Below are 13,251 nucleotides of genomic sequence, written 5' to 3' on the forward strand. Positions count from 1 at the left end.
GCAGGGAAGGGTATCAGGGGTTTTAACAGTGTGTTTCTAAATTTGATATGTCCTTTAAGAGGAGACAAATGGTTCACAAGGCTTTAAAAGTATCGACTTTTCTTTAACAATAAGCGCTAATGGCCTTCAAATAATCAATACTTTAAGTCATTACGGGGTTACACTTTATACTGTTAAAACTGGCGTGGCGTTTTTAACCCTCCCTCGACTAGCCTCTATCACAAGCTCTCTCCTGAAAAGAGGGGAGAGGGTGGGATTCAGATGGGTGCAGATCAAACCCCCCAAAGGTCACTGCCGCTGGGGGTGCAGCATCATACCTTGCTTTTGGGTTTCTCCAAAGCATCCAGCTGTCCCACATCAGAAACAGGATACTGGACTAAACAGACCTCTAGGTGGTCTGCTCCACAAGAGCTGGTCTTTGTGTTTCTAGAGTTCGGGGATACCAGTGACAGCCACCAAATGGTTGCCAAAAGGCATGTTTCCAATGCCTGGCTTTTCTGGCCGGAAACTAAATGGTAAGTTGACCAAAGTCTTACTCTTGCCCTTTAAAACAACAGGGCAGGAGTGTGACGGACCCTGCTGTCGGGAGAGGACTGCTTTGTAGGAGGAGACCAAGGGAGAGGAGGAGACCTTTGTAGGAGGAGACCTTCTTTTCCTCACCGTACCTAGCCTCTGAGAAGTGCATAAACCTCAGAAGAGAGGCATAACTGTTCGGTTGCATATAACTGGGTTTCATAATCAGTAGATCGGAAGAGGCTGAAAGGCTTCATCTCATACTACGTGGGAGGAGGCAATGGTCAGCCCCTCCTGTATCCTACCAAAGAAGACCACAGGGCTCTGTAAGCGCCACGAGTCGACACCGACTCGACGGCACAACTTTCCTGAGGAGGAGGAGGAGGAGGAGGAGGAGGAAAACACGACGTGGGGCACTCAACTCCCCAAAGTCTGATTCCACCACCTCTTGGGCTCCTGAAATTTCAAACATACCTTTGCACCCATAAGCAGTGTTCAGATTCAAGGGGGACCAAGCCCCCTTTCCTTTTGTTCTCCCCCACCCCCCACCCCTGGAGTTCCTGTTCTCAGAAGGCTGCAAGGGGCATGATATGGCTACATCGCGAGGAGTCAGCGGGTACAGCTTGTGGATTGCATTCGCCCCATCTGCTCTCCCCACACTTCAAACACTGCTCATCAGGACTAGAAACTTAAGAGGCTGCATTTAAACCGAAATTCTCAGGTAAGAGAGTTCTACGCCCAACTTGTCCCATTTTTGAGCCCCTACAAAATCGGGGCAATCACCTGGCCCCCTGCCTGTGGAGAGCCAAAGCGCTGAGTCCATCTCGGCTAGGACTGGCCGCTCTGCCTCTCGAGGGGCTCCCCCCCAGCACTGCCACTGGAGCCCTTAGAGTCCCTTTAGCTCCATGGACCAAACCAGGGCCTGTGATGTGTAAGCGTGCTCTGGGACTTGGAAGTACAGTCCCCACCCCCCCCACCCCCAACTTTGCTTCTTTAGGAAGATAGGCAGCTGCCTTCTACTGAGTCAGACCTTTGTTCCGTCAAGCTCAGTATTGTCTACACAGACTGGCAGCAGCAGCTCTCAGGAAGAAGGACTCCCGGTCCCAGCCCTACCTGGAGATGCTGCCAGGGGCTGAACCTGGGAGCCGCTGCAGGGAAGCATGTAGATCCTCTTCCATACGGCCCCAGACACTAAGAGGAATATTCAGAACGCCGGCACGCAAGGCTCCCCTCCAAATGCAATCCAAGGCAGGCCCTGCTTAGCAAAGGGGGCAATTCATGCTCGCTGCCGCAAGACCGACTCTCCTCCCAGGAATCTTTTCCAGGGCTCCATCCATCCACACCAAGTCAAATGCTACTCCGCTGCCTCTCCTCCCAGATGCAAAGGCCCCCTTCACTCCTCCCTTTCTGGGATGCCACCTTCGTAAAGAAGCCCCCGTCGCCCGCGGCCTTCTCCCCAACCCCCCCCCCCGTCCGTGCCCTCCCCCCCCCGCCCCCAGCTAATAGCCGAATTCTTCAGTGGCTAATTATTCTTCTTGCTGCTGCATCCGTGAACTGACCTAATCCCCACGGAGCTGCCGGCAGGAAGCTGAAATGGAATTTTAGCACCATGCCAAGCCATTTCCATTCCCCCCTCACCCCAGGACATGCATTATTGCCTGACTCCCGGGAAAGGCAGACGCCATAAATCTCCCCCCAGTTTGTTCTGCTCAAGCCAGAGCCCTTTGGGCTGCCTCCCTGCTCCGCCACCGTCCTCGCCGCCTCCGCCCCGCTCTCCCTTTGCCGTCTACCTGCAGTTAGAAACCCGCAAAGTGCGTCCCGCAGGGGCCCGGCCCGCACAAAAGCCGCTTGGATTCACCTTGCGGGTGGCAGGGAGGAGAGACGACGGCAGCTCCCAGACGCACAAAACCCCAAACTGCATTTGCACAGGCTTGATCAGACCGAGCTCCCGGGGAAAACCGTTCCTCCGCTTTGCAAAGGAAGGGCACAGTGCACAGCCCCAACTGGCCAGTTCTTGTATCATCATGAACCTGCTTCCTAGCCCCTCCCCTTCTCAGAGGAGATTTTTCAAATGTAAATATTTGGGGGTTGATTTTTCAGTAAATAACTATAGTGCCAAATACACCGGGAAGATACAAAAGATGATTGGAGTGGGGGCAAGATCAGCTTTCGCTTGGAAGGCTGCACAAGCAGCGCTCACTCCACAACAGAAAACCCGACACCTGTTTCCAAGGGAGTTTGCACAAAGTGCCAAATACATTAATGATGCAAGATAAACATCCAAATGGGGGGAATGGGTGTGTGTGTGTGTTTAAAATGTGCTTCTGAGCAATGAGCCTTCTAGGAAACCCACCCGCTCTGTTCCTTTACTAGCACTCCCTGCAGCAGCAAAGATCTGAAAAAACATACGCACAGGTTCAGCGTGGGGCAAGATGCATACCACAACGAGGGGCAAAGCGTTCACATGTAGCCTGCCTCTCAGTGGCCATCCCATTTCCCTAGCATGGTGCATAGCCCTCAACAGACTCTGCTCTTCCATGAAACCATTTCCTCCTTTTTTTTCAAGGCGAAGCCAGTGGCCGTACCTACGTCTTGTAGCAGTGAGTTCCAAAGCTTTCCCCCAGGGCAAAACTGCAGTTGGAGAGGGGGAAATCCCGTTCGGAACATGGCCAAGGCAGAGGGTGAAACTCCCCTCCTCCAGGAGCCTAGATGTTAAGTAGGCTGGCCTCAGCCATGTGCTTTTGAGTCACGTCTAAGCTAGTGGCTGCCACTGCATCTAGTGGCAAGCGAATTCCATCCAGCCCTTATGCATTTTTGTCTGGAGGAGGGTTTTCTTTGGTCCATCCTGAATCTACCACCCGACCCTTTCACTGGACATCCCTGTTTTCTGGCACCCCTCCGCGCTGGAGCAAAGGTGAAAACCAGACGCCGTCCGCGAAGCAGCGACTGGAATTGGCCTGACCAGAGATGGAAACATTAGAGAAAAGTTTGCCACGAGCACAGCCCTACTGGATCGGGCCCAAGGCCTATATGTGATGCAGGACTGGAATGTGTGATTCTGTGATCAGCCCCAGGTAACTGATCATGCAGCCAATCTGGTGAGAATGGGAGAAGTCCACAAAGCATGGTTATAGCAAGTTAATCTGCTACATAGATAACCCAGCACCCCATTTTCCACAGTGGCCCACCAGATGCCCCTGAGAAGCCCAGAGGCAAGAGATGGTGGCCTGCTCTCTCTCCTGCTGCTGCTCCCCTGCCACAGAACCCAGGAAGCTGCCTTATACAGAGTCAGACCCTCGGTCCATCTAGCTCAGTACGGCCAACACTGACTGGCAGCAGCTCTCCAAGACTTCAGGCAGCAGTCTCTCTCCCAGCCCTACTCGGAGATGCTGCCAGGGGCTGAACCCGGGACCTTCTGCGTGCAAAGCAGAGGCTAGCTATGGCCCCACTATCCCCTAAGGCAGAGCTGGGGAAACTTGGCCCTCCAGATGTTGCTGAGCTACAACACGCGTTGTCACTCAACGATACCTGGAGGGGCCAAGTTTGCCCCGTCCTGCCCTAAAGGGAATCTCTTGCAGTGCTCATACCGGTCGTCTCCCATCCAAACGCAAACCCAGGCAGACCCTGCTTAGCAAAGGGGGCAATCCGGGCCCGCTTCCAGGAGGCCAGTTTTCCTCCGCCGCTGACAGGCAAACGACGTGCAACCGACAGGCCGTCCCCTTGGCTCCCCCCCGCCCGCCCCCCCGGCGCCCCCTCCCCCCCCCCCCGCCGGCTGTCCTCCAGCAGCGCGATTTCTCAACAACTCCCCTGGCAGCGTTCCAGGCCACACAGAGCTGGGGAGGTTTCCTCGCCGAGACTGGCGGAGCTGACACCCACCCATGTCCGCATTCCTGGCGGCTCTGTCTCCAGCACGCTTCGGCGGCTCGGGGGGTTTTATGGGTCAGGGTCAGCCAAAGTGCAGCCCGCCCCCGTGAAACCGCCTCCTCCCTTCTTTCCCCGGAGAGGCTCGCTAGGCACGGAGAGGCAGGCTGCAAAGTGAGGCGGGGGGAGGGCAGAGCCCCCCCAAAGCTGCCGCTGGGCCTCCATGTGACCCGGGGCCTGTTCCTGTTGGGGAGGACGCCGGGGCTGGATTCCAAGGTCTTCTCAGAAGAACAGGGCCTCTGAGCTTACACGGATGGCCTCGACCTCCTCACTGCACCCGAACGGCACAGCCAGGGAGCACCCCGGGAATCCAAGGGGAGGCTGGTCACGCCTGGGTCACGCCTTGCCTGGGGACCTAATCACGACATCCTTCGGCCAAGGAAGAGGGGAAGCTCCGAAGCCAGAAATGGCCCCAGAAGAGGCCCAGCCGTCACGTCAGCGACTCCCGGGCCAGGGTTTTCTAGACCCGAAATCCCTACAGAGCAATCAGCAGCTCTGGGCCTCTGCCAATCCGGTCAAGGGGAGCGCCTTCGGAGGAGTCCAAGCAAACGGTCAGAAGCCGCCAGAACCCCAGAGGCCTCCCGACTGGGAGGAATACGGCCACCATTTCCTGCTCGGAGCAAAGGGGTGGGCTAGATGACCTCCACGGCCCCTTCCAACTCGTAACCTTGCATTCGTCTACGATCTGCAACGCTGCTCCTTCCCGGGAGTCGCCTCAAGGCGGCTGCAGAGAGGACGGGAGGCAAGGAGGTTCTCCGGTTCCCGCCTGCCCATAAATGCTTCCAGGCCAGGCCTGTGCCTGGCCTCAGTCGCGTGGCCCGCTGCCCTCCCATGATGGCCACTAGCTTAGTTGGCTTCAGAAGAGGGCCAGACAGATCCACGGGGGAGGTCTTCTCACTGGCTACCAGTCCTGATGGCTACGCGGAACTTCCAGGCCAAGGGGCAGTCTACCCCTGAAAACCAGCCGCTGCCTCCCCCAAGACATTGGACTGGCCACTCTAGGAGACAGGACGCCCAACGTCCTTTGGTCTGACCAAACAATGGCCTTGGGCTGGGGATTATGGGAGTTGCCGTCCACAACACCGGGGAACCCCTGTGAGGGGGGACACGGGGGGGGGGACCCTTCCCAATCCTGAAAGGTACCTTTCGGAGAAGTGCGAATCCCGATGCTGGGGAAGGCCCTGCTTCCTGCGCTGGCTGGAGGAGTTGCCGGCCGAAGGGAGATGCGCCTCCATGGTGCTGGGGTTGCGTGCTGCCGCCGCGGCCGCCACCTCTTGCCGCGCCCGGAGGAGATCTGCGGAGAGAGGGAGAACGCCGGCATGAGCTGGGGGGCCAGAGGGGGAACCCCCACGTCACCAGGGCCTGGGCCTGGAGGAATCCATTTCCAAGTGCCGGGCCTCTGCCGGGGGAACGTGCGACCAGGGGGCCTCTGAGCATGTGCCGAGTGACTTCTCCCTTTGCACTCAAGTGGCTGCCATCAGCCCCGCGTGAGTGGGCCAAGGGCTTGCAGAGCCGAGGGAGGGAGCCTCGCGTCGCCAGCTCTCCCCGACAGGCTTGTGCAGAAGGTGTGATCTGCCAAAGCAGTTGCAACCACTCCAGTGTGTGCGCAGCGTCCGCAAAATCCCCGCCGCCGAGAACCCTCCCATGTGTGTGGACGGCCTCTCCTGGCACGTCAGCGAGCTGACAGCCTCCCTTCTGCAGCTGGCGAGATTTAAAACTGCAGATGAGCGAGGCTGGTTTTTTAAAAAATACCCCCAAACAGACACACACACCCCCCTCTGCTCCATCCCGCTGCGGAGAGCTGGGAGCCAGCAGAAGCCAGACCCGGGCCCCCTTGCTCCACATACCCCTTTCCTATCTTCCGGGGTGACCCTCTTTCTCGGTCTTCAACCCCACGAAGCCACTGCCCCCCACGGATCGCCCCACACCATCGCCCTCCTCCTGCCTGCCCCGGGACGTGGCCTCCCACGCACCCCTCCCTCCCCGCCTCTCCGAGAAGCTCCGTCTGCAGCGCTCCAGCAGGCAGCAGCGGGCTTCTTTGGAGCATTAAAGGGGATCAGCCGGAGAATTACGGGACGGGGAGAGGCGAGAGAGGAGGCCACTTGGCAGCCTTCGGGTCCAGCCGGGGGAGAAAGAGAGAGAGAGAACGGCAGACCAAGCAATCCAAGGGCACCGGGTAGAATGACCCGAAGGCTTCCTGCCGACACCAGGCCTTCCCACGGGAGTCCCCAGGCAGAGCGGCGGACGGGAGGAAGGTCTGGTCGAGCCAAAGCGGGACCCCACCCCGCCGTCCCGCGGGTTTGGGCTTTGGCACGTCAGAGGAAATTGAGCAGCCGGCCCAAGAGGGGGCGGATTCCTCCCCGCCCCCCCCCCGCCCCCGGATCCAAGCTGCGCAGGCCGGGGCCGTTTGGATCCCACATGGCACCACATCAGGCACCGCTCATGCGCAGGAGTCCAACACCTCCCACATTGCAAGCCACCGCATGGAATCAGTCCCACAGTTGTCTTGCATTCGCTCCTCCTTTCGGCATCCCTGAATAGACCACAGTTTCACAGGACAAGCTGCAGAGCGTGAAGGGTGCTCCAGAAAGGGCTCTTTCACGGGGAGGAGAGCTGCTCTTGCGGTCGTGAGCATGGACGGCCTCCTTGGCTAAGCAGGGTCCAGCCTGCTCTGCATTTGGATGGGAGACTACGACATGCGAGCACTGCCTGCTGTAAGGTAGTCCCTTGATGGAACCTCCATGTCCAGGAACAGCGTACCACTGAACACCAGCATCTGGGGGGCAATAGCAGGGGAAGGCTGCTATGGCCTCTGTGCTTCCTAAAAGCATTGACTGGCCACTGTGGGAAGCTGGAGGCCGACGGGCCTTCTGTGTGGTCCGGCCAAGCTCTTCTCAAGCCCCGAGTTCATGTGCAGGTTTCCAAGCCTGCCTCCTTGGCCCTTCCCCGGGGCAACCGTTCTGCCCTCGCCTGCCCAAGGCGGCCGACTGCTTCCCACCCTGAGCCCCCCTCCCCTACGCGCCGCCAAGGAAGCAGGCAAAGTGGCCGGCAATAACTCACCCGCCTGCCACCCCCCCCCCCCCCGCTCGCTCCAGTGGCGCAGCCTGCCTGGGATTTATTTATAGCCCAGCCCAGGGGCACATCCATCTCTGGCTCCCGCCATGCTGAGCTTGTCCGGACCAATGTCTGTCCCCATCCCTGGCTTCTGAGCGGCGAGGAGAGAGACGGCTCTCTGCTGGGGAGTGCGGGGGGGGGGGCAGCGGCGGCAGCAGCAGCTCTGACGGGGGTTGGTTGGGCATTTGCCAGTGGGAGGGCAGGCAGAACCTGCCCGGGGCGCTGCTCCTGCCGTGTGTGTGTCTCGAGGGCCCCCCGTGGCTCAGTCCCCCGGCCAGTGTGGGGAATTCCAAGCCTGCACGGGGTGGGGGGAGAGGCAGGGCAGGGCGGGGGTGAATCATGCACTCAAAGCTGGAGAACAGCAGCGGTGGGGGGGGGCAGAGGGGAAGGGGGAGGCCTGCCGGCGGGTTTCTAACTGGATTTCTAACTGGGACACGAGGCTGGCTGCTGGGCACAAGAGGGAGAGAAAATGCGCCTAGCTGGCACGACGCCGTCGGAGCCAGGCTTCTCAGAAGCAGCGCGATGCCGCCCACGGCTTTTCCTCGGGGTTCTGCACCTTGATCCCGTCTGATCAGAAGCCGGCCCGGCGTCCGGCTTCCCGCAGAGGCGGGTCAGATGCCTCCGGGATGCCCAAGAGCAGGGCATGAAAAGCCAGCGCCCACCCCCTTCCCATCTGCAACGGGGACCCAGAGGGACCCACTGCGTCTGAACACGGAGGGTCCGTCTCTGCCGGGGGTGGAACCAAAACGCCTGTTCTCTGCAACTTTCTGTTTCCCCGCGGTGGCCAGCCAAACACCACTGGGACTGTGAATCCTGCAAGAGTTCCACCCCCCCCCCAACGCTGCTCTCCAGCACTTGGTAGTTAAAGACAGACTGCTCCTGAACATGGAGGTTCCCTCCAGGAGTGAGACCCCAAATCCTGCCATCCCCGCACCTGAAACGCCACGCCTGGTCCTACCAGCCCACCCTCGCGGGGGGTGTCGCAACAGGGAAACATCTCCCCGGAGTCCGGGGCAGGCGGCAACTTTAAATTAATGCTTATCCCCTGAATTTGATCTTCTGTTGCAGCCGAGCAAAACCAGGCAGCTGTGGCGGATTAGCTTACCCCCCCCCCCCCCCACCGCACCGCCCGCCTGCCACCGCCTTTCTAAACCAGGAGTGTTAATCCTTCCACGGCCAGGTAATTAGCGAGCGCTAATTAGCGGCTGTTTGTACCGCTATATTTATTATTCTATTCAATGCCTTTACCCTCCTGCAAAAAAGAGGCCCGGAAGAGAAGTCGGGAGACCGATGGAGCCTTTGGCAAACGCGGAGTCAGAAGGGACCTGGGAGAGCTTCACCCACCCCGAGACCACCAGCGCCAGGCAGCCCTTCGCCTGAGAATCAGCCTGGCTGCCTTTCTGGCAGGGCTCCTGCCGATTTCGCCAAGGCAAGACCCAGACAGAAATTCAGGATACTAAACAGCGAAAGCCTCACCGGGAGCATTTCCAGACAGGAGGCTTTACCGCAGGTTTACTGCAAGGCTATACTGCGAGTTCAAGTTTGCCCCCCCAAAACCACACTAAGAGAGGGTTTTTTGTTTTACCCCAGACATAACTCGGGCTATGCTCCAACACACCATGAAAAACCCGAATCGTGTCTGGAGCGCTGCCTGATAGCTTGCAGGGACTTGGGGGTAAATCTGGCCAATATGTGAACGCACACCCTCCATTCCGGAGGGGTAGCGAGCTAAAAGCCCCGTCTGGGAATGCGCCCGGTTCACCTCTGCACATCAGGTGTGTATTAACGGCACAGAAGTCCAGACAGAAACTTCTGGGTGGGAACAAGGTTGTCCCTCTTTCTCCCTGCCCCTATTATTCATGCATTAATTTGAGGGTTTCTCTACACCAGTCTGGTTCCACAGTGGAAGTGCTCAGAGCGGCTTGCGGGATATCATCACACCACGAAAAAGAAGAGTACAAAAAGCAGATTTGTAAAAGCGAGAGAGGACCAATAAATGTAAAACACACACATTGCTGAGGAGCAAATAAGCCAGCAGCTTGTTGGGAAAGAAGCACCTTCAGTCGGCAGTGGGAAACTGGCAAGAACTTTCACATTTAGGGGGCCACTCCAAAAAAGACCCTGCCATGTATCTCAGCCAACGGCACCTCAAAAGAAGGCAGGCTGTGCAGAAGGGCTTCCCTACACAATCTTTATGGAACATCGGACTCTCGTGATGGAGAATTTTATTTACACACACCCGCGAAGAGACAACAGGCATACTGTGTCCCAGAGAAACTTCACTTTTTAAAAATCCCAAATTTTTGCAGTAATTTTTATAGGAGATAAGAGCTGAGAGAGAAGGAGAAACTGCCAGCCCCGCCAGATAATTCTCTCTAGCCAGTGCCTGTATACCTCCAATGCTTATGAATTAATTATCTGAAAAAGGCAGGTCATGCCTTCTTGCAGTGTGATTGTGTGTGTGTTTGCGGGGGAGCGGGGGGGGCCCCTGCAATTTAGATGCCTGACGGGCTGCCAGCGCCAAGAGCAGCATTGATCCCGAATGACCGCAATAATCCACCCAGCCCCTCCCCGCTCCCGCCTCCTCACTCCCCTGTCTTTCACCCGCTCGCGCACGCACACACGTCCAGAGGATGCGCTATTTACAATGCTACGCTCTCTGACGGTTTGGAAATCGAGAGTGATTGACACAGGGAAACTACTGGGACGGCAGTTGGAGGCGCGGAGAATTGCGGATGCAGGATTGAAGTTGATGGAGAGTGGCGTGCAGAGGAGGAGGAGGCGTGGGGAAGGAGAGGCGAGCAATTAAGCAAAAACATTTTCTAAATTATTAAGCATTAGTCGGTGCCACCGGGCGTGCCCACAGATAATCAGCGCTTTGCACTGGCAGGAATAAAATGTATCCCGCCCCCCCCGGTCTCACCGAGCCGATCACTCCCCACATCGCTTCTGCTACTCCAGGGCTAGAGAGAGAAAGGGAGCTAGTCCCACTGGGCCATCCAGCCTTGCCCCAGACAGGCTTCTAGGGAGCGGCTTGGCTGGTCACCTGGGGCGAACTGACAGCTGCCTCCAGGCAATCAAGCCAGTTAATATGAGGAAAGCTGATGGTTGTGTGTAGTCAGGGGCTTCTTTCTTCCTGACCACATACAAGAAGAGTCTATCTGTGTAGGAGAGAGTGTAAAATATCGACTTGGAACCCGCGTGCAGGGTGGAGGTTTCTGGGGCACACAACTCAAGTGAGGGGCAAGTTAACACATGCTCCGTTTCACCACTACTCCTGCGTGCCCTCAGAGCACACCCAAACATGCCCTTGCAGCTGCAAACTGGAGGGCAAGGAACCTAACGGGGATTTCTCGCCACTGCTGCAAAGATTCTCAAACCCAGGTCCCCAAATGCCGCTGGGGTGCAACTCCCATCATCCCCTGCCAACGGATGGTGGGAGCTGTAGTCCAACAAACCCTTTGGGGATGCCTGCATCGCTGGTTTCCTCTCCAAGGGCCCCCAGATGAGCTTCGGGAAACCCCAAAGTTCCCCAGAACAACCCTCACACGGAGGTGGGGAAAGCCTCAGAAAGAGAGGCAATGAATCTGACGGCTAGAGCCGCCTCCCCAGAGAAAGCCAAGGGCCCTTACCGCTGTGGCTGGGCACTGCCATGCTGTTGGCCAGCTGGTAGAGGCGCTGCTGCTGCTGCTGCTGCTCCTCAAAGGTGCCGTGTTCGTTGAGAGCCGACATCATCCGCCTGTAGTGCTCCTCCGGGGTCATCTGAGTCACGGCGCCCTCCAGCAGGGGTGTGTGGGAGTTCTCTGCAGAGCAGGAGGTTCAACATGAGAGGTGCTGCTTCCAGTTGAGCCGGGCCCTTGGCCCCCCCGCTAGCAAAGGGCTGCCTGCTCTGACCGGCAGGCACTCTCCAAAGGGTTCCCGCGGGCAGGGAGCTCGGTAGATGGAGACGCCGGGGAGGGGCCCGGAGCCCTTCTGCAAGCAAAGCAGGTGTGCTCCCGGCTGGAGCTGCGGCCGAGATGAGAGAGTAACACTGAACGAAAGGCGGTGGGGAGAGGGATGGGAGAGACGAGAGGGAGGAGACCAGGAGGGTAGATCTCCTTTGCATTTGGGAGAAGTGCAAAAAACGCCACGCAGCAAACGGGTGGACGTGTCCTCGCTCGAATGCAAAGGCTTCCCAAAGCAAAACCCTACCCACTGAGCATGCCGCCATGTGCGACACGCTCCTAAAAGTGCTGCCGTGCTCACAACACACACACACACACACACACACACACACCCCGCTCCCTTACGCTTGCCAGGGAGCCAGGGGCCGCCCGGGGGGTCCCTAGCCAGCAGCGCTTCCGGACAGTGGGCAAAACGGGCAGCCCCCCCACGCCAACGAAGGGCCGCCTTCTGTCCCGCGGATCTGCCCACCCTGTGAGAATATCCAGAGGGGCTCTCTGGCGGGCGCCTCCTCTCCCGGAGGCCGGAGTGACAGCCACACAAACGGGGGCCTTCTCGGTGGCAGCCCCCACTCTACAGAACCCCCTCCCGCAGGGATCCAGCTCGCCCCTGCCTTGCCAGTATTTTGTCTCCTTGTCAAGACTTTTTTTCTTTTTTGCGGAGGCACCAACGGCCTCTGGGAAACCCACCACAAGCCTCTGAACAGGGCGGTAGCCTGTAGCCATGTTCCACTCTCACTGATGCCTTTTTAGCGCGGTTGGCCACAGTCCACCGGGGCAGGGGATGATGGGAGCTGTGGTCCAGCACCAAGGGATCCTGGTCCGAGCCCCAGGGGTGCCTGATGCCAACCTGCCTTCTATGTTTTCTCCTGGATCCCCTCGGGAAAAGGAGACCCGTGTGTGTGTGTGTGTGTGTGTGTGTGTGTGTGTGTGTGTGTAGGAAGGAAACATGCCAGGGATTCGCTTGGTCCTTGCCAAGGCGCACAACCACTGACGAGGACCGATGAACCACCACCCTCAGTCTCCGTGTGGTGGGCTTGACCACACGCACCCTGGGCCTAATCTCCCTCGCAGGGCTGGCGTGCGAGCAGATCTGGGATCACCCTTGCCCTCTGCCCAGGGCTCCCTGGTGGAAAGAGAGGGCACCCGCGCGACCCATCTCTCGGCCGGTCCCTCTCCGGCTCCGCGGGAGCCTGCCTCTCCCTTCGGCAGCAGTGAAAGCGCCTCTGGCCGTGGGGTCCCTGCTAAGGATAAAATCCAGGCCGGGTGACGCTGGTTGACTGTAAACAGAGCTCTGCGGTCATTACCCTTCTCCTTCTCCTCCTCCTCCGGCAGCGCCTGCTCTTCACGCTGTTTTATCTCCGATCATCCCCCCACCAGCCGAAGCTTTTCATTACTCAGAGGAACTCCCAACCACCGTGTAAATGTTGCAAAAGGCGGGGAGGGGGAGGAGGGGGAGGCGGAGAGGAAGGGCAGGCAAATCAGCTGAGGGGGCCCCACACATGCTCCCCCCACAGTACGGCTCCATTCGAACAGCCAGAGCGTTAACGGAATGAGATAACCACGTATATAACGTCACATATGTGACATACAACGGCTTTGCCTATGCGCCCCCCCCCTCTTTTCTCACTGCCAGGAGTGGGGCACGGAGTTGTTCAGGCCTGGAGGCAGCAAGCGGCTTGCACAGTTCTGTTGTCCTGGACGTGACTGGGCTGGGCGGCCCTAGGAAGAGGACCTGGAAGAGGCGTCCAAAAAACCCCTT

The 13,251-nt window shown here is 58.4% G+C and overlaps 1 protein-coding gene across 10 annotated transcripts in view; it reads right to left on the reverse strand.

Annotated features, from left to right (window-relative positions):
* SAMD11 (sterile alpha motif domain containing 11) overlaps positions 1–13,251 on the reverse strand; it is a 250,070-nt gene that overhangs the window by 24,534 nt on the left and 212,285 nt on the right. For all 10 annotated transcript variants that reach the window (XM_053280812.1, XM_053280813.1, XM_053280814.1 and 7 more), the window contains 2 exons: positions 11,181–11,351; positions 5,578–5,728 (listed from right to left, as the gene is read on the reverse strand). In XM_053280812.1, the coding sequence (XP_053136787.1) occupies positions 5,578–5,728; positions 11,181–11,351 (322 nt within the window). The remainder of the gene's footprint in view (positions 1–5,577; positions 5,729–11,180; positions 11,352–13,251) is intronic.

Source organism: Hemicordylus capensis, chromosome 16, assembly GCF_027244095.1.
Source record: "Hemicordylus capensis ecotype Gifberg chromosome 16, rHemCap1.1.pri, whole genome shotgun sequence".
Classification (NCBI taxonomy): Eukaryota; Metazoa; Chordata; class Lepidosauria; order Squamata; family Cordylidae; genus Hemicordylus; species Hemicordylus capensis.